The sequence below is a fragment of the Suricata suricatta genome, chromosome 3, assembly GCF_006229205.1.
Source record: "Suricata suricatta isolate VVHF042 chromosome 3, meerkat_22Aug2017_6uvM2_HiC, whole genome shotgun sequence".
In the NCBI taxonomy this organism is placed as follows: domain Eukaryota; kingdom Metazoa; phylum Chordata; class Mammalia; order Carnivora; family Herpestidae; genus Suricata; species Suricata suricatta.
This window is the reverse complement of record NC_043702.1, coordinates 135006221-135026231: the sequence shown is the minus strand read 5'-3', so window position 1 is coordinate 135026231 and position 20011 is coordinate 135006221. Positions and strand designations below refer to the sequence as shown.

At 34.1% G+C, this 20011-nt stretch overlaps 1 protein-coding gene across 1 annotated transcript in view; it reads left to right on the top strand.

The window, feature by feature from the left end:
* XPR1 (xenotropic and polytropic retrovirus receptor 1) overlaps window positions 1-20011 on the top strand; it is a 193436-nt gene that overhangs the window by 148768 nt on the left and 24657 nt on the right. Inside the window, exons 7-11 of the mRNA XM_029933366.1 lie at window positions 4412-4416; window positions 6730-6985; window positions 7203-7382; window positions 13253-13424; window positions 14301-14495. Coding sequence (XP_029789226.1) covers window positions 4412-4416; window positions 6730-6985; window positions 7203-7382; window positions 13253-13424; window positions 14301-14495 — 808 coding nt within the window. The remainder of the gene's footprint in view (window positions 1-4411; window positions 4417-6729; window positions 6986-7202; window positions 7383-13252; window positions 13425-14300; window positions 14496-20011) is intronic.

The following is a 20011-nucleotide window of genomic DNA, read 5'->3' as shown; positions in this document are numbered from 1 at the left end:
CATCTGACTTCAGCTCAGGTCATGATCTTGTGGTTCATGGGCTCAAGCTCCATGTCCGGCTCTATGCTGACAGCTCAGAGTCTAGAACCTGCTTCAGATTCTGTGTCTCTGTCTCTCTGCCCCTCCCCTGCTTGTGCTCACTCTCTTTTTCTCTTTCTCTCTCAAAAATAAATAAATATTGATAAGTAAAATATTAATGGAAGTTGGAATGGGTGAAAGAGGACAGAGATAAAATTAAATGATAAGCCAAAAACAGACACAGACAGCAAAAAGACACAAATCTCAAAGGTTCTTGCATTCAGGGACTTTGACTTTAAGGGTAAATAACTCTGATATACCTCAAGAGTATGTGTACTTAACATTTATAATGATAACTTGAATCATTAATAAAGGATTAAATTTTGCTCAGGAAAGTCTGCAAAGAAACATAACTTAGAAATAGATGGTATTGTGGGGTGCCTGGATGGCTCAGTCAAGTAAGCATCCGACTCTTGATTTTGTCTCAGGTCATGGTCTCATGATTCAGTTCATGAGATTGAGCCCCATGTCAGTCTCTGCATTGACAGCACAGAGCCTGCTGGGGACTCTCTCTCTCTCTCTCTCTCTCTCCCTCCCCCCATCTCTCTCTTTCACCTTCTCCACACACCATGCATACTCACTCTCTCAAAATAAATAAACATTAAAAAAAGATGGTATTGTATAAATATCCATTATATTCTGTTTTCAATGTTTAGTAATGATAATAGTGCCTAAACATGGAAAGTTCCTATCACTGTCACACTTACTATTCTCAATTGCAGGGACTGTGTATTTTCATTTTTGTATTTCATGTTCCTAACACATTACCACACATATAGCAGATGTTTAAGAAAAAATTTACTGAAGTTGTTTTTCCTCATTAACATTCTTAATTAAGATTGTCAATTATATGTTATGAAATTGAAAGCCAAGTTGTAATGGCTCTTAGCATATGAACTTTACCTATTGACAGTGTGTTTTCATTTGTATTTTTAGAACTCTCCTTCTTAGCAACTACTGAAAATTACATCTAATAATTATGGCCCACTGTAAGCTCATGATTTAGTATTGTTATAATTTATTATCATATTTTAATCTAGTTCTGTTTCTTTAGATAAATGCAGTCTTTTTATGTAGACTGCATGGAAATGTTATAATAAAAAACCTGGCCCTAGATTATCAAGCTAGTTGTTAAGGAAGGAACACTGACTTGTCTTCAAAAGGCCCGTATTTCAGTCTCAACAACACTATTTGTAAATTGTTTTGGCTTTAAGTATATCATTTAACTTCTTCTAATTATTTTAATGTTTATTCATTTTTTGAGAGAGACACAGAGAGACAGAGCATGAGTGGGAGAGGGACAAAGAGAGAATCTGAAGCAGGCTTGAGGCTCTGAGCTGTTAGCACAGAGCCCAATGCAGGGCTCAAACCCACGAACCATGAGATCATGACCTGAGCTGAAGTCAGATGCCAACTTAGTGAGCCACCCAGGAGCCCCTCATCTAACTTCTTTTAAATAATTTATTTGTTCAGTGACCATATGACCTCAAGTTTACAGGATTGTTTTAGAATTCATTCATTCAACAGGTAAATTTTATGTATCTTATGATTAAGCTTGATATGAATCTTAAGAGAGATAAAAGAATCCCTTTCCTTATGAAGGTTTTTATGCCAGAGAGATTAAGACATCTATTAAAACAAGAATAATATACTACAAGACAGAAAATGTTAAATGGTATAAGCAGGTCAAAGGAGCCAAGTAATGACTTTTAAATAAAAGCATCAGGGAAGATTTTATGAAGGAAATGGCATTTATGCTGGATGTGATGGAATGAAGGGCATTCCACGAGAGGGAGACAGGTAAGCAGAGGTTTAGTTGGTGGGGAAAGAGGATGGGGCATAGGAGGGAGTGGGTTATGAAGGAGAGAAATGATAAATTCACCTAGTGTGATGGGGAGTAATCGATGACAAGAATGGAAGATAGCTTGAGACCACTTCATGGAGATCAGCTAAGAAGTATATGTAACACATGTTTAAATAGTTGTGAAGCACTACATCAGTATAAATTATATGGAGTATATGATGGGAGTTGTTCTTTTTAAGAGCAATTCAATCTTATGTGTGAAGTTTTTTTTTCAAGATGAGTGTGGTGATAATGTCATCATCATTAAATAATAAGAAAGAATAACCTTCATTCTTTTCATGTGAGTCAGTTGAAAAGATTTTTTTAGCTTCTGCATTATGTTCTCTCACCTCAGAACTCTTCTTTGTTTGATCTTCATGTGTGTGGTGGTGGGGGTGGAGGGGGATGCAGGGAGGCAGGGTAAATATACAGCCAGCTGTCTATGCTTATTTGTCTCCCAGCGGGTACTTGAAAGATAACAGTGTTGAGAGACGAGAGAGGAGCACAGCAGTAGTAATGCATGTACAAGCACGATCCTTTTTTCATTCACATCAAAAAATAATGTGTGTAATTGCTGTCGTTTCTCAAAGGGGTTTGACCTGATATTTAATAATTTGTCTGAAACACATATTTCAGATAACTTAGTTTGAGAAGATAAAAAATTACCTGATTAGATTTTTTTTTAAATTGTTCTCATATAGATTTCTAGTAACTTACTTAATTTGATACAATAACAATATATCATATTTCATTTTTTTGTTTGACAAAGATATGAATTTGAACATTTAAACATGTTTAAATGTCAAGATATGTTTATATAAGGGTGTCAAATAACAGAAACTCATATACTAATAGTAAGAGTATTAATTATTTCAATCTCTTTGAAGGATAATTTGGCAGTATATGTAAATTTTTAAATACAATCACTTTGGTTAAGCAATTTTATTTCAAGAAATTTATCTTACAAAGGTACTTGAACAGGTTGCCAAGGACATATATGAAAGAAGGATATTCATTGCCCTTTTGTTTGTAGTAACAATGTCCTAGAAACCACTCAAATGTCCATCAGCTGGGAATTGTTTAAGAAACTATGTTATTTACCTCTATACAATGAAATGCCATGAAGCCATTCACGTGAATGAGTGAAAATGGCTATAGCTCTTTGGAGAACTGTTTGGCAGTATCTACCGAAACTGAATACATACTATACTGAGTTGTTTCTACACCTTAGCTAATGTGTACTGTGCTGTGATGAACATGCATATACATGGATTTGTTTGGGTACCTGGTTTTGTTTCTTTGGGATATATACCTAGGAGTGGAATCACTCAGTTATGTGGTCATTCTATATTTAATCTTCTGAGGTACCACCAAATAGTTTTGAGTAGAGGCTGCACAATTTTCATTTTCACCAGTAATTTATGAGGGTTCCATTTTCTTTATGCCCTTATTAATGTTTGTGGTTTCCCTTTTTTAAATTAATTAATTTATTAATTCTATTTATTTTAATTATAGCCATACTAATGGGTGTGAAGCAGTATATCTTGTTAATGTTTTGATTTGCATTTCCTTAATGGTTTTGAGCATCTTTTCATGTGCTGGTTGGCTGTTTTTATATTTTCTTTGGAAAAATGTCTATCTAAGTCCTTGGCCCATTTTTTGACTTATCTTCTTATTGTTAAATTATAAGAGGTTTTTTTTTATATATTATGGGTACTAGAACATAAAAACTTTGATGCACAAAAGTTTTTAATTTTGATAAAGCCTGATTTATGTATTTTTTCTTTCTTTCAACTAACTTTTGTACATGGTGTGAGATGAGGGTTTAGCTTCATTATTTTGCATGTGGATATTCAGTCATCCCAGCTCCATTTGTTGAAGAAAATATTCTTTTCCATTGAATGGTCTTGGCACTCTTGTTGAAAACCAGTTGGCCATAGATCTATAGATTTATATCTGAACTCCCAGTTCGGTCTGTATGTTTGTTTTATGCCAGTACCACACTGCTTTTTAGTAAATTTTTAAACCACAAAATATGAGTCCTCTAACTTTGTTCCTCTCTTCCAATGTTGTTATAGCTCTCTGGGGATTCTTGCAATCCCATATGAATTTGAGGATCGACTTTTCATTGGAATTTTGATAGGGATTATATTTCATTTCCAGAATACTTTGAGCATTGCTGTTTTAAATATATCAAGTTTTATAAGTCCATGTACAGGAGATTTCTTTTAGCAATGTTTTATAGTTTTTAAGGTACAAATCTTTTACCTCCTTGAGTAAATTAATTACTAGGTGTTTTATTCTTTTGGGTGCTATTGGAATTGGAATTGTTGTTCTTAATTTCATTTCAGGATGTTCATTCCCGGTGTATACAAGGACAACTAAATTTTGTGTGCTGATCTTACATTGTGCAACTTGTATGAATTTATTAGCTCTAGTGGTTTTATTGTGCATTCTTTGAGACTTATGCTTATTATTTTTGTTTCCTAGCTGTTGTATCTATGGTTTTTGCTTAAGAATCAGGATGTAAATCAATATATTGCTTTTTTATTTATAATCTAACTAACCTTACTATCATGCTTGATCCTTTGTAGTCTCTATATATCAGAGCTGGAGTAGCCCTTTTATACTTTTAATTAGTCATGACACATGTATAAAATCTTCATTGGCTTCATATGTTAAAATAAAAGTTCAAGTTCTTGACAAAATACTATAAAGTCCTACCTGATCTTCTCTTGGCTAACTCTTTACCACTTTACTTCTCATTTGTTTCAATTATAGTGGCTGTGGCTGCCTTCTTGTTCCTGGAGCACCAGGCTCATACCTATCTTAGGGCCTTTTGTACTTAACCTTTTTGAGCCTTATTCTTCCATATATTCACATGATTCATTCTCAGTTTCCTTAAAGATCTCTGCCAGTTTCATCTCCTGAAAGGTCATCTTCACCACCCTACCTAAAATAGCACCTAATGACATCATTCTTCATCCCCTTACCCTCCTTTTTTTTCTTCAAAACCTTTATTACTGTATGGCATTATACAGAATAGATGTTTCCTGAAGACAGATACTTTGTTGTTTATTACTGAATCTTCAGTTCTTTGGATGGTGTTTGATATAATAGACATTTAATAAATTTTTGTCAAACTAATGGAAAAAAAAATGAGGTTTCCTCAAGCCAAAGGAAAAAGAAACTGATAAATACTGAATAGTCATTATTGTTTTAGGCATGTAATGTATGTTGATCACATTTAATCTTATTAACTAACTTATAAGGATATTATCCCCATTTTCCAGCAAGGAAATGCAGACTTGGAAGAATAAAATAATTTGCCCTAGAGTAGCTAGGATTTTAAGTCTGGTCTATAGTATTTGACTCCAAAGTAAAGGTTTTTGCTATGCTGTTATTTTTAAATTATTAAATGTGCTACGTACTGTAGACAGTAGTTATTTAAATTAAGTACAAGCCAGTATATAATTAAATTCCAAATGAGTCTAATAAACTTTATAGTTATTTGGAAAATTGAAAAATCATTAACCAAATTGAAATGTTTGGCACAAACTAGGCTCAAAATGAAACACACGGATTCAGTAAATTTATGAATAGGTAAGGATTTGGCTCTGAAATATTAAGTAGAATTTGAAGTGGTACAAAGAAAGAGCAAGATCATTTTAGGTACAGGGAACAATATAAGGACGTGTGAAAAGCAAACTTGTGAAAAGACTAATAAAATTCATCAGAAGAATGGAATTAATGTTTAGGAGCATTGTGAGATAAGTTTAGGAAAGTGAGTTGGAGATCAGACTGATAAAGAATTTGGATTCCAAGACCGTGTTTAAATGTTACAGTAACTGGAAAGCTATAAGTGTAATAGTGGCACTACACATTTGTACGGGCATATGGGCAGCAGAATGTAGTGGTTAAGAGTGTGGGTTTTGGAGCAAACTTCTCTGAGTTAACCCTTTGGCTGTGTCCTCTACTAGCTTGATAATTCTAAACAAATTTCTTAACCTCTCTGTGCTCTTAATTTCCTCGCCAGTCAGATGGAGATAATAGTTTTTAACTCACAGAACCATTATGAGGATTAAATGAATTTTTATATATAAAGATTAAAAATAAATTTAAAGATTAAAATTTATAAAGGGGGCAGCTGGGTGGCTCAGTCAGTTAAGCATCCAATTCTTGATTTCAGCACGGGTTGTGAACTCATGGTCATGAGATCGAACTCTACATCTGACTGTGCTGAGCATGGAGCCTGCTTAAGAGTCTCTTCTCCTTCCCTTCTCCCTCCCTTTTTTGCTTTCTCAGACAAATAAAATGAATTATTATATGTCAAAATATAATTGAAAACAGTACTTAGCACATAGTAAGCATTCTGTTACTGTTATCTATTAACTGCTATCATTTATATGACATTTCAGTTTTCACTTGCTTTTATTTTCAATTGCTTTCATGTGTACCATTTCTTTTAATCTTCACAGCAACTCTGTGAGGTATGTATTACTATAACCAGTTTAATGACAGAGGGAACAAAGCCAAGGAAATTATGTCATTCCAAAAATCCCTAGCTGACAAAACTGATCTTTTGGTTTTAAACAATTTCACTGTGGTTCTATTTCTAAGAAACTAATGGAACAATGAACTAACATGCCCAAAGGAAGTTTTAGGAAAATTATTCTGGTGAAATTTTGCAGAATGGAATGATAAAGGGAAAGAACCTGGAAGCAAGTTTATCGTGCTCTTGAGATAATTTCGGCTTAGGTTTTATTTATAAAAACTTTATGCCAAGGACTGTGTCATTGAGAATTAAGAGGAAAGACAATTAAAGGAGACATTATGAATTTTCTAACTAACAAATTAATTGATATTTTTTCAGCTGTATTTAAACTTGAAACAGATAGAAATATATGGCCCTTGATAAGAATCTATCGGGGTGGCTTTCTTCTGATTGAATTCCTTTTTCTACTGGGCATCAACACATATGGTTGGAGACAGGCTGGAGTGAATCATGTGCTCATCTTTGAACTTAATCCAAGAAGCAATTTGTCTCATCAACATCTTTTTGAGGTAATCAAATCAAGACATAAAGTCCCACAAATATAGTTCACATAGCTATATTGCTGGTTTACAAAACCCATCTTTGTATTTCCTTCTTTTATTTGAAGATTATTGACTTGGCATCTAAAGATTTATCTAACCTTAGTTTTATTAAAGATATTTCTGAGTAATGGAAAAAATAAAAATAACAATTTTCTCTTTTCTTGTGTTTCCCGTCCTTTATCAGATTGCTGGATTCCTCGGGATACTGTGGTGCCTGAGCCTTCTGGCATGCTTCTTTGCTCCGCTTAGTGTCATCCCCACATATGTGTATCCACTTGTCCTTTATGGATTTATGTTTTTCTTCCTTATCAACCCCACCAAAACTTTCTATTACAAATCCCGATTTTGGCTGCTGAAACTGCTGGTAAGTCCAGAAATTTGTCAAGCATTTTTTAGAGTGGTTTATTGGTCCTGGCTTTGTCCAGGAGGAAAGCAAGGCTGCTGCTGCACAACTCCAGAAGGCATGGTTCACTTTGTAGTCTATCTATGTGAATGGCGCTCTAGCTCCAAGGGCGAAAAATATAGTGTAATTGGTACACCTCATACTGTATAGTGCAGGGGCCCTGGAAAAAATACTCATTAATGCATTTCTTTCCTCCTAAAATGGAGTATGAAGTGTCCAGATATTGAAATTATTTTGCAAATTAATAATAATCATGATAAATTTAAATACTTTTCAATACAGATCATTTAACCAGCTGTGATAACATGTAGGACTCTATGAATTTCTTTTTTTTTTAAGTGGTAAAACTATTCTTTTCCTCTCAAATTGAAAGAAGTAGTCAATCAAATGTTTTTATTTTATGAAAGATTTATTCTCTAAAATCAATAAGAATATCTTACCAGATTACCAGGTTTAATTTGAGAAACTGACTTTGATTTTTATTTATAATAAATTTCATTTCTTCCACTTTACCTATTTCTTAATCTCAAAATCACACAATTTAAACATTTGGATATAGAATCTCTTGCAAAAAAAGTTGCTGTGTTTTTTGTGATGGTGTGAAGATAGCTTGGGGAAGGAACTTCTGTTTACTTCTGAATTAAACGAGCTTTGTTTTGAAAATTAATTAGGAATGTTCTTCTGTAATTATTTCTTAGGTTATGAATTACAACTAACAGTAAAGTGAAGATTAGTGATTAAATTGACTAATCTCTACACATACTTTCAGAATTCCTATAATAATTATCTTACTCTTTTCTCCTACGTTAGAAAGTATCCTGCCTTAAAAAACTAGAGTATTCTTTTTCCTTTTATATATCCCTTACAGTTAGCAGAACTTTTTTTTGTTTGTTCTTAGCAGTACTTTCCCTTTACATAGGATTATTTAAATTTTTTTAATCTGAAGACATAAAATATGGCCTTCCTATTGAAAAACATAGTAAGCATACAAACAAGTAAAAAGTCACTTATATTCCAGTACAGGTAAGTATTTATAGCCATCAGGAAAAGAAAATGGCTTAGATCTCCTTCATGTCTTTTCCCCCAAAGTCATTTGTTGCTTATTTGTATTTCTAATTTCTTCCACTAGGAATTTTATCACAAATTGAGAATATCCCTCTTTTCCTCTAATTTCATTAAATATTAATAAATAAGAGAGCAAATCATTCCTGTTAAGCATAGCACCACTAGGCTTAACTGTGGGCCTAAGTGTGGAACTTCGATGTACAAGAGTATTTTGAAAAGTCTTAAGTTTGTAATCACCTTTAACACATTTTGTCATCAGCTAGGATACATGCTTTTTAAAGGATTTTTTTTGTAAGACAGAAGAAATATTTGAATCATTTTTTTCTCTCTTGAAATTTATACTAAAAATAAATCATTTCCAGTTAGTACAACAAAATTAGATTACCTTTTTTATTTTGAAATTATTTGTCTTTTTATTGCTAGATTTTGTGGAGCTTTAAAACTTATTTGCACAAAAATGTAATATTCTTCTGGTTACAAGGAAATGTTAAGACTATAAATACCTATTATTTCCTGCTTCAATTATTGTAAAATCTCTATAAAGTTATTTTGAAATGAGGTTTCGAAGACTCAGAAAACTCAGATGTTAATACGATTGCATCACTGCAATAACAGAATAATATCGTTGTGTGTTAAGTGAACATTTCCCCAGTGCATCCTTCTCTGTTTAAATAGTAAGCTATGATTCGTGCATGACCAGTTACCCTTATTAGCAAAATGATACCCCATTGAGCAGACATTTATTGATGCATTTGCTGTATGTTAATAAATGGGGACTTATGGATGGAATAGGTCGGCGATGATGATGTAATAAAGAATAAGAATAATAAAGTGCACTATCAGAAGCAGTGAAATGCAGAAAGAAGCATTGTGTTTATAATATGTTTGTTATGTTTATGTTATGTTTATAATAGTACATTATGTTTATAATAATAGTATACAAGAAAATGCTACTTATATAGAGCATCTTAACATTAATTGAGGGGCGCCTGGGTGGCTCAGTCAGTTAAGCATCCAGCTTCGGCTCAAATCATGATCTAACCGTTTGTGGGTTCAAGCCCCGCATCGGGCTCTGTGCTGACAGCTGGCTCAGAGCCTGGAGCTCGCTTCAGATTCTGTGTCTCCCTCTCTCTCTGACCCTCCCCTGCTCATGCTGTCTCTCTCTATCTCTCAAAAAATGAATTAAAAAAAATTTTTTTAAAAACGTTAATTGACCTATTGACTTCTTTTAATTCAAGTCTTACTGAAAAACTTTACCCTGAGACTTATTTCTAGTGTTAGAAATGTTTCCACCCTAGTTATGTTTCTTTGATACAGCTCTTTTTTATAGCCTCCTCATAAAGTAAAGGTACATTTCCTTCTTTAATTTTTAGTGGAAAAGAACATGTATCATTTGGCCATAGCGGTAGGCATTGGATGCCATTTATATCCATATTCAAATTTGAATCTATGGAGTTTATATGCTCTACACTGCCTACAAAAAAGCTAAAACAATTTTTTTGTTAGGAATTTATTTAGGAGTGCCTGGATGGCTCAGTCAGTTAAGCATCTGACTCTTGATTTCACAGTTTGTGGCCTCGAGCCCCACTTTGGGCTCCATGCTGTCAGAGTGCAGCCTGCTTGGGATTCTCTTTTCCTCCCCTCCCCCACTCACTGTCTCTCAAAATAAATAAACTTAAAACAATTTTTAAAAGAAATTTATTTTAATATTTATATGTCAAATAAAGTACATATTTATTTGTATTAATTAGGTCATAAATCTTTATAGACCCGTATTGGCCCTAAGTAGAAGTCCAATTGGGAAACGTAAGCAATGCCTCAGATTTTCTAAACAAAAATTCCAATCTATTCTTCTTATAGTTTTAAAATTAAAGTCCTTTCCTGTATAATTTGGAAATTTATTTTTTCAATATTTTCTTAGTTTTGTAAGTAAAATTTTTACTTATGTCTCTACTATGGTTATAGAAAGGTAATATTCTTATTTAATAATGCACTGTTCTGGACATTCTGTATGTGTTCATTTATTGCATCCTTTTAATAAACCATGAGGTTGGAACTGCTATTTATTAATCCACATTTTATAAATGAGAAAACCCAAGTTCAGAGGAGTTAAAATACATAGCCAGTAAGTAATGAAGATAAAGTATGAACCCAGACAATCTGATTTCATAATCTCTACATTTAACCACTACCATTTAACAATTAAACCTGGTAGCCACTTTGTCTAAGATACTTAACTTTGATCTAGTCGTTCAAACTAATAGAATATAAAATTGAAAGAGTGTGATGATTCACAAGCCTCTAAAAGTAGAAATTAAACTTCATCTTCTTCAATATTTACCTGCATTAACTTAGAAAATGATGTTAGTATGTATCCTTTCTAATTACTTATTAGTGGCTTTTTTGTATATGTGAGTAAAACATCAGATATTTTGAATTGACTCTAACTTTCTTAATACTGTTACTCAGTGAATTATTATCATTTTAAGCAAAAGTGCAACAATGAAGAAGTTGAAAGACCTTAGCCAGAATAAGAAAGGAAGAAAGAAGGGGAATTCAGATAAATTTAAGATGAATTTGACTATGTGTAAACCTCCGGGAATTCAGTATGAACTCACCCCTAACCTATCTCTGATGCAGCTACTCCCTCCCTCCCTTCTTTGTATTTCTGGGGTATTTTACATGTTTATCTGTAATAGCACTTACTACACAGTGCTGTCACTATTTCCTTAGATATATATTGACTCAACCAGACTGTGGATCTTTGACAGTAGAAACAGTTTTATTTATCTCTGTACTTCCACAGTGCCTGTCATTTAGTAATACTTAATCTTTGTTAAGTGCTGAATGACTACAATTATATTCATTCCTTTATTAGTTATATTATACCAACATTTACTACCCCCTCTTTTCTTTTTCCATCTGCTCCCTTCTATAAATTTCCCCTTCAGTCCAGTTTCTGTTTTCATGCCCCTCCCTTCCTTTTGTAGTCCCATTTCCCTCTTTTCTTATTTAATGCATTCTCTTCCTCTTCTGCTCATATGGAGGGTTACTTTATTAGCTAGCTTTAAGGCTGAATTTGGCAGATTGTGAGAGTAATGGTTGTCTGTCTCATGTCCATGAGAAATAAGAAAAATGCCCTAGGCTATAATTTTCACAAAAGTCCATGACTAGAGATTGAGTTAGATTTCCTGATTCTTTTGGTGGTATGTTCTAAATTCTCCTTGTTTGACTCTTTGAATTTTTAAAGTCCACTCTGAACCTTAGAGTTTCTTAAAATACTGTATAAACTGGCATTGGAACCTCATGCATAAAATGACTAACATCTCAACCACTAAGCCCCCAGTTCTCACCCTGCCCTCATCCCCTGCCAAAAAGAGTTTGCTGTATCTGGACTTTATGATTGCAAATGATATAGCTTGTCTCACAGGCTTATTGCACAGCTTATTGAAAGAGCAAGAGAATGATCAAGAAACTGAGCCATGGCCTCAAAATATATCAGCTCTAGAAAATATCACAAAACTTGTACTAGGTCCTGTAGATATTTGATCTAATGTCCAAAGCCCCAAGGCAATACCTGTCATAGATACTTGATATCCAGGATGGATTCATAATATAGCCCTTTATCTCCCTCAAATAATAAAAAGAAATGTTTAGACGTAGAATATAAAAAACCAGCCAAATCTGAGGGGAAAGAGCCATTAGTTCTCATGCTGAATATGTCTGCTTAAACAAATATAGCTAGATGGCAGGAGAGCTGTAGATTTAGACTCCTTTTTTCAAAACTGCTGCTTAGTCAAAATTCCTTGTTTAGGAGTTCATTTTTAGCTGTTTAAGACAGAAAGGGTTTGACAGAGTGAGGATTAAAGCTGCCTTAATTCCGTCTTCACTTTTCTCAGGGCCTCGCAAGGCATTCTGCAGGATTGGAGCCTGTTTCTGATGATTACATTAGTGTCTGTCCATCCTCTCTGTAATGCCGGGAGATCTCCCTTGGCAGTGCTAAACAGTCTTCCACAGAATAGGTCAGGATGGGTTTGTTGTAGGTCCTCTATAAATGGGGGTACCAAGCTCATAGAATTGTTGTAGTTAATGGATTATGAAAAATGCATTTTAAGAAAAATGTGAAGCATGGTTTAGGCTCAGTACATTTAATCCAAATTCATTTAGCATTGTTTTTATAGTAGTGGGGTGTGGGCTTATTTTTGTGGCATAATTTCAAGACAAAATTATTACCATGGCATTAGTGAAATGAAAGTGCCTTTGGTTAGAGAGCAGGCAGGCATGCTTCAGGTGTTGTACCATCCTTCCCTCCCTATCCCTTGAAGGCAAAGAAGAGCTTTCTGTTCAATCTGCTAAGCTCTCATCCCAGTTAAGAAGGAGGATATTCCAGAAATTATCATAGCACATGGGTTCTAGCAAAATTTACCGTAGAGCCTAACACTAGACATCCTCTCAGCACTTCTAGCCTTCTGCCACTCTCTGCTTTCAGCTTCAACTCTTCCCACCCACCATGTCTGCTTTTTCTAACTATAGCTATTCCTGCCTTCACCCCACTTTAATTTCCTTTCTTAGTTTCTTATTCAACTCATTCTGTTCACTACTAATTCTCAACCTTGCCTGTTGCTAGATCCCTGTGTTTATGATTGGTTCATTGGTTTCCATTTCATCAGATAAAGTAATCATGCTGCATGGTCAGGCACAAATTAGAGAAATTTAATATGAACTTTCTTGTTTCTATGTTTTTTAATTTTTTTTCTTTCTCCCAGTTTCGAGTATTTACAGCCCCCTTCCATAAGGTAGGCTTCGCTGACTTCTGGCTGGCCGATCAGCTGAACAGCCTGTCAGTGATATTGATGGACCTGGAATATATGATCTGCTTCTACAGTTTTGAGCTCAGATGGGATGAAAGTGGGGGCCTGTTGCCAAATAATTCAGAAGGTAGGGTATGAATGTGCGTCCATACCTCTAAACTGCCAGTGTAAACCAAGAAATACTGGGAATGATAACTAAGAGATGTAAGATCACGGTGAAAACTCATCCAATAATACAAACTTAATTAAATGTACTTGGCACTCTTTTAGCAGTCTCTTTATCTGATATAATTTGGCTCTTAAATTAAATGTTATGATTTCAGTCATCCATTTGCCAAGAGATTTGCAACTAACACTTAAGGAATTCTAAAACTAAAAAAAAAAAAAAAGAAGAGTAAAAATTTCTAGTATATTGGTAGTTATATCACAAATGCTTTAGTGCCAACAGTTTCCATCACAGTATTGCTTTATAATGACCAAAAATACTTGATTATTTAGAGTTAGATCAAGTGCTTTGAGAAAGTCATTATAGATATAAACTCTGCTCTTCATTAAAAAGAAGGCTAATGAGGTACATGTTCTACCTATTGTGATAGTAGTTTGGAGTTCATTAAATTAACTAGAGTCACTAGTGGTATTTGTATGTTTTCCAGTTATTTCAAATTACGGAGTGCCTTTTTTTCCTTTGATTACTATGCTCAGCTTCTAATTTTCTTATAGTTTTACCACATTACAAAGAAAGTGTTTCCAGAATAGGTTGTCAGAAAACTGAGAGGGCAGATTTTCCCCATAGGTCCACCCTATGTATTTACCTTCCTTTCTTGGCTTTTATCTATCATGAAAAGTTCGAGAATATAATAGTTACAAAGAAGAATTGATTCAGAAACCCAGGCTTCTTGCTTTTGTGGACTTCAGAGTGGGTACAATATATAATGAAATGATGTGAGCAAGTTTTGGGTTTTTTTTTTTTAATTATAATTCTTTTTCTTTGAAATCTTCACAGAACCAGAAATTTGCCACAAATATTCATATGGTGTGCGGGCCATTGTTCAGTGCATTCCTGCTTGGCTTCGCTTCATCCAGTGCCTGCGCCGATACCGAGACACAAAAAGGGCCTTTCCTCATTTAGTTAATGCTGGGAAATACTCAACAACTTTCTTCACGGTGACGTTTGCAGCCCTTTACAGCACTCACAAAGGTATTCTATGATTGACTGTGAAGAGATTTTTCAAAGCCTGGATTTTTACTACTTAAATCTGTTTCTCACTCTGGTTACATTTCCATTTATCATGCTCCTTCTTTTCCCACTGAAGTTCCAGTCCCCTCAGCTATACCAATTTGTTCTTGACACAATTTTAGTCTCATTCCAGCATTTACTAACAAGTACCATCACAAAGAATCAAAGTCCTCCAGAATAGGCAGGATTTGTGATATGTGAAATCCTGAATTATGTTCAGTCTGTTCTGTCTTACACACCTTGGACTTGCCTTTGTTTTGCGTGTGTGTGTGTGTGTGTGTTTTGTTGTTGTTGTTGGGTTTTTTTGGCAGTTTTTTTTGTTTTAAGCCTTCTTGTTCATTAATGAGGTTGGGAAAAGCTAGGTGAGAAAGATTCCCTCTGGCAATCATGTATATTTTTAATCGCTTTCCTTCACCAAGTAGTAAGGATTGTTTCCAGCCCATTTAACTGCAAATTGAGTTCTCTGATCTCTCTAGTTTCTTATTTCCATAGCAACCAGTTATTACTAGAGACTGCTCTTCTGTTGGGAGGAGAAAAAAAGCTTTTAGGTTCTGAGCCACATGCAGTCAGTCCTTTTGAATTTTTAACCTTTTTTCTAAGAACTGTCAATCAAAGATCTTGCTTCCTTTTACCAAAATGCATTCCATCTTTGTCTTTTTAAATCAGTATCAGCCCACACCTTAGAGGCTGGCTGGTAAAGAAATGTAACTTATTGAAATTATTGTAATTATTTTTAAGTACTTCAGTAAATTTTTTTCAGTGACTTTTTTCTTAATTGAGACACTATTTTAGGAGCCTTAGCTACTTATCTAAAAAATATGTCTGATAGTCTTAAAAGGTTGGAGCAGTGGTTTTGTGTGAGGCTTGCTATTTGGTCCAATAGAACACTTTATAATGTACTTCCTTTGCAGTAGATTCTGCTATTACAGTAATATTGATAATGCAGCCAATAATTTTATCACTGTATAGGCACTCTTGTTAAATGATATAATTTAACTAAGTGCCTCAGTGAGGGAAATACATCCTCAAAGCTCCCATAATTTTAACTCTTGCTGAGGAATGCTGTTCTTTTAGTCTGGGCATGCATCATGATTCACAAGGTTGTGACTAGAGAATTTATAAGTCATGCATCATGATTCACAAGGTTGTGACTAGAAAATTTATAAGATATATGGTACCCTGTGCCTTAAGAACCCTTTACTTTTCTCCCATCCTGGGTAACGGTGTTTTTTTGGTTGAGTATTTTAGGACATAACATATCTTTAACTATACTGGTACTATTCAGTATGAAGCTGAAAATCTGAATTCCTCAAACCTGCACTGACTTCACATTTAATAATCTAAAGCTAAAAGCAGTGGTTTGGATAGTATTGTGGTCATCAGACTTTTTCTTTTCTTTCTTTCTTTCTTTCTTTTTTTTTTTTTTGCTCATGTATCCCTTTAAAGAATTTTTAAAACTATATTATTATCATTTTTATTTTATGATTTTAAACTATTATTTAAACTATATTTTCTGACATTTTAAATTTTACAGCTGAAATTTTTTAAGTTTAAGTAATTTTTTAAAATGTAATTTACAGTGTATTTAAAAAGTTTTTTAATGTTTATTTATTTTGAGAGAGAGAGTACGTGAGTGGGAAGGGGCAGAGAGAGGGAAACAGAATACGAAGAAGGCTCCAGCCTCGTCTCCAGGCTGTCAGCACAGAGCCAGGTATGGGGCTTGAACTCAAGAACCACAAGCTGAAGTCAGTCGTTCAACTGACTGAGCCACCCAGCTGCCCCCCTAGCTTTTTTTTTCTTTACAGTGTATTCTAAATACTCACATTTTAAAACAAAACTGCTAAAATGTTTGTGCTAAATGTGTCCAACTAATCTAAATACAAAACCATAATACTCACAATGATTTGGGTTTTTTTTATGAAGCAACTCTATAATAGAAATTTTACATCTCTTTTCCATTGGACTTTATTTTAATGTAATATATTTTTATGTTTTAATGACTTTTGTCTGATACATATATATGTAAATTGAAATTAAGTTACTTCCTATTACTAGAAGACGCTGAGAGAGTTTTCTGTTTGTAATTATCATTACCCTGATTATTATTTATAGCTAGTCAAAGTAACATTACAAACAGATTACAAATTTTAATAACTATTACATAGACATTTCTTACTGAGATAAATTTACATTACTTTCTTCCATTTTGCAGTTTTTGTGTAGGTAAGCTCTGTTAAATAGCTGTATACATGAGAGTGGAAGTTTTGTTGTTGCAGCAAAATCCTAGGCAAATCCTCAGTTACACCACCTAAAAAATTTGCACACAAGTTCATCATCAGTAATTATTTTTATTAATCTATCAGATTTTTGTATTGAAAGCAAAGAGTTGAAAATAAACTGAAGAAAGTAAAATATTAAACATAAACTAAACGAAAAATGGATTTGTTAACTAACCACTAGAATCATTCACTTTCTTTGTTTATGGGACAGTCAGTATACCAAAAAGCTTGAGTAGGACCAATCATAATCATAGTATGCTTAATTTCAGATGCTCCTTGTTTAGCTCAACATGTTCAAGAAACAGGAAAATCAGGATATTGGTAACTTCAGTGCACATTTGCCAGTGCAGTATTTTTTGATGAAATGCTTTATCCTGTGACATTACTTAAATGTTTATTGTTTTTAATCTTGGAAGCACAGATTACACTCGTCGAATTTATGGAGAATATCTGTCGTCGAATTTATGGAGAATATCTGCCATATCCCTAATTGGGAAACCAGTTAGCCAAATTAGAAAAAGTTTTGACTTAAACTAACATATTTATATACACCTCTGTGTAAACATCTCAATTTGAATTCTAAGTTAGGTAGGTAGGTACATAGACAGGCAGATAGATAGAATAAGCATGCATTCAGTAAGTATTACTGCGAATATTCTATGTATCAGTTGTGCTAGGCACTAAAAATGGAGCAACAAAATAACATTCTAGCCCTTAAAAATTTATGATCTAATAGGGAAAATAGGTAAAACGGCATTAATTGGTTGCACAACAGTGTGAATATGCTTCAAACTTCTGAACTGTATGCTTAGAAGTAGTTAAGATGGAAAATGTTATGCTATGTGTTTTTGACCACAATAGAAAAAAAAAAAGACATTAAAATAAGCAGGGTACCATAATAGCCTACAGACAGCACAAGTCCCTAATCCCCGCCCCCAGTAGACTTCCCAGAGGTAAGTCTAGCTATCTTATTGTTTATGTTAAGGAGAATTCCAGTTATCCCATTATGTGTTTTGCCCAAGGCTGTGTAATTTGTGAGTAGTGGAAATGTTACTGTTTCCCACTTCTGTTCATCTTCAGCCTCTGCCTTCCCCTCTGGCAGAACCACATCTTTTAAGTGGAGATAATAGTATATATTGTTTACTTCACAAATTTGTTGTAATGATTAAATAAGGTATAGTGTACCTGTAATCCCCTTATAAACACTAACTTGTTACACAAATGGAATTTATCATGAAATGAAATAGAATTCTCTTTGCTCTCTAGAGCTGGCATATGTGTGTCTGTCTTTATGGAAAATCTTAATAAGAGAAACCCTCATGATCCCTCGGGTGGGGGCGTTGTAATGGACAAGTACCAATTAGGAATGTGTTTGGCTTTTTGTTCATGTAACACAGATGTTTACTCACTGAACTTGATTCATGTCCCACAGTCGAATTTTTAAAAAACAAGCATTTTTTAGAGAGACCATTGGTTACATATCTTATCATATCCATAAAATTAAAAAAAACCCTTTGTATTGTTGATATACATTAAATATTTATATCACTAATTTTCCTTTTATGAAAAAGCATAAAACAGGGAAAGTTGACATTTAGTGATAATCAGAAGTAGAATTTGATTTCTATTGTTTTGTTGGACAATATTCCAAGAGAAAGGGTATCAGAAAACAGATACTTTAAAAATAATCATTGAGCCAAAAGAATAGATTTTGGATGGTTAATGGGGTAGATCTTTTTCTATTGAATTTGTGTTATGGTAAAGGATAAATTTTATGAGGAGAGGAAGGTATAGAAGATGATGAGGTATCCCTGTTCAGCCTCAAGGATCGGAGTCTTTTCAGAGAACTAGTTACCATAGTAACTACATTATTGGGGGCATTTTCAAGATTTTTTTCAAAAGTTATGTCTTATGATATGTGATTTATAAAAATGAAGGCACAAGTGTTACTTCTGTACCTAGAAGCATTTTTTTAAAGGTGAGAGAGGGGTTTAGACCCATTTTAGAGAGACTAGTTATTATGCCAGCTTTCACTTGTTATAATAAGAAGGAAATACATTTTAAACATTTCAGTACATTTTATTTTCCATCATTAATTTTAGACACAAAGGAATTTAGCTAGCAGCCAATCTCCATATTTTAAGAATTCACATTTCATTACAAGCCTAAATTTGAAGCCAACTCCTACAAGTTCTTTGTTGGGATTAGGGTTGGAGGAGACAAGAAAAGTGTTTTAAATGTTTTTTGTTATGTCCTTGAGGTTTCTTGGCTTTGGCAAGGAAAAGCCTGTGGGAGGTACAATAATAGAAAAAGCCATTGTGTTATTTCTGACCCATTGATGGGGAGAGAGAGCACTCATTAGACTTACTGTTTTTCATTTACAGTTTCCAACATTCTAAAATATTCATAAATTCTTAGTAGATGTTGCTCTGTTGTTATTCTCTGAATATACAGAAGAAGAAAACCTTATTTTAAAAATACTTAAAATTTTACTTTAGACTTTTTATTAGCATTTGCTAACAAGCATTGGCTAGTAGATTTTTTAAAATACTTATGTTTGTTTGCTTGGTTGTTTTCCAGTGCCCAGCTCCCATCCAGATCCCTTCTTATTTAACATTCTGTAAGGGGTGCTGTGCCCCCTAATGAGGATTCCTCAGCAGTAGTTCAGTGCCTTCAGAGCAAATAAGCATTTCATTGTTTTGAGTGAGCACACATAGTCCTGAAGTACTTCCTCTCTGGGGTATGGCCAGTATGTAACTGTTTCTACCCTGAATAATAGGCTGCTATGCCAGAATTTCCAATTTTTAGTCTTGTTATAATAGAAACACAATTTTTTTTAATTCTCTAGGGACACTTTTGTTTCATTAACTTTTTAAAAAATATATTTTTAATGCTTATTTTTGAGAGAGAGAAACAGCGCATGCTGGGGAGGGGCAGAAGAAGGGGAAGAGACAGAATCTGAAGTAGACTCCAGGCTCTAAGCTTCAGCACAGAGCCCAATGTGGGGCTTAAACTCATGAACTGAGATGTCATCACCTGAACTGAAGTTGGATGCTCAACTGACTGAGCTACACACAAAATTTTTAAAAACAATGCATTTGGGGCATCAGGGTAACTCCGTCAGTTAAGCATCTGACTCTTGGTTTCAGCTCAGGTCATGATCTCATGGTTTTGTGGGTTCCGGCCACATTAGGCTCT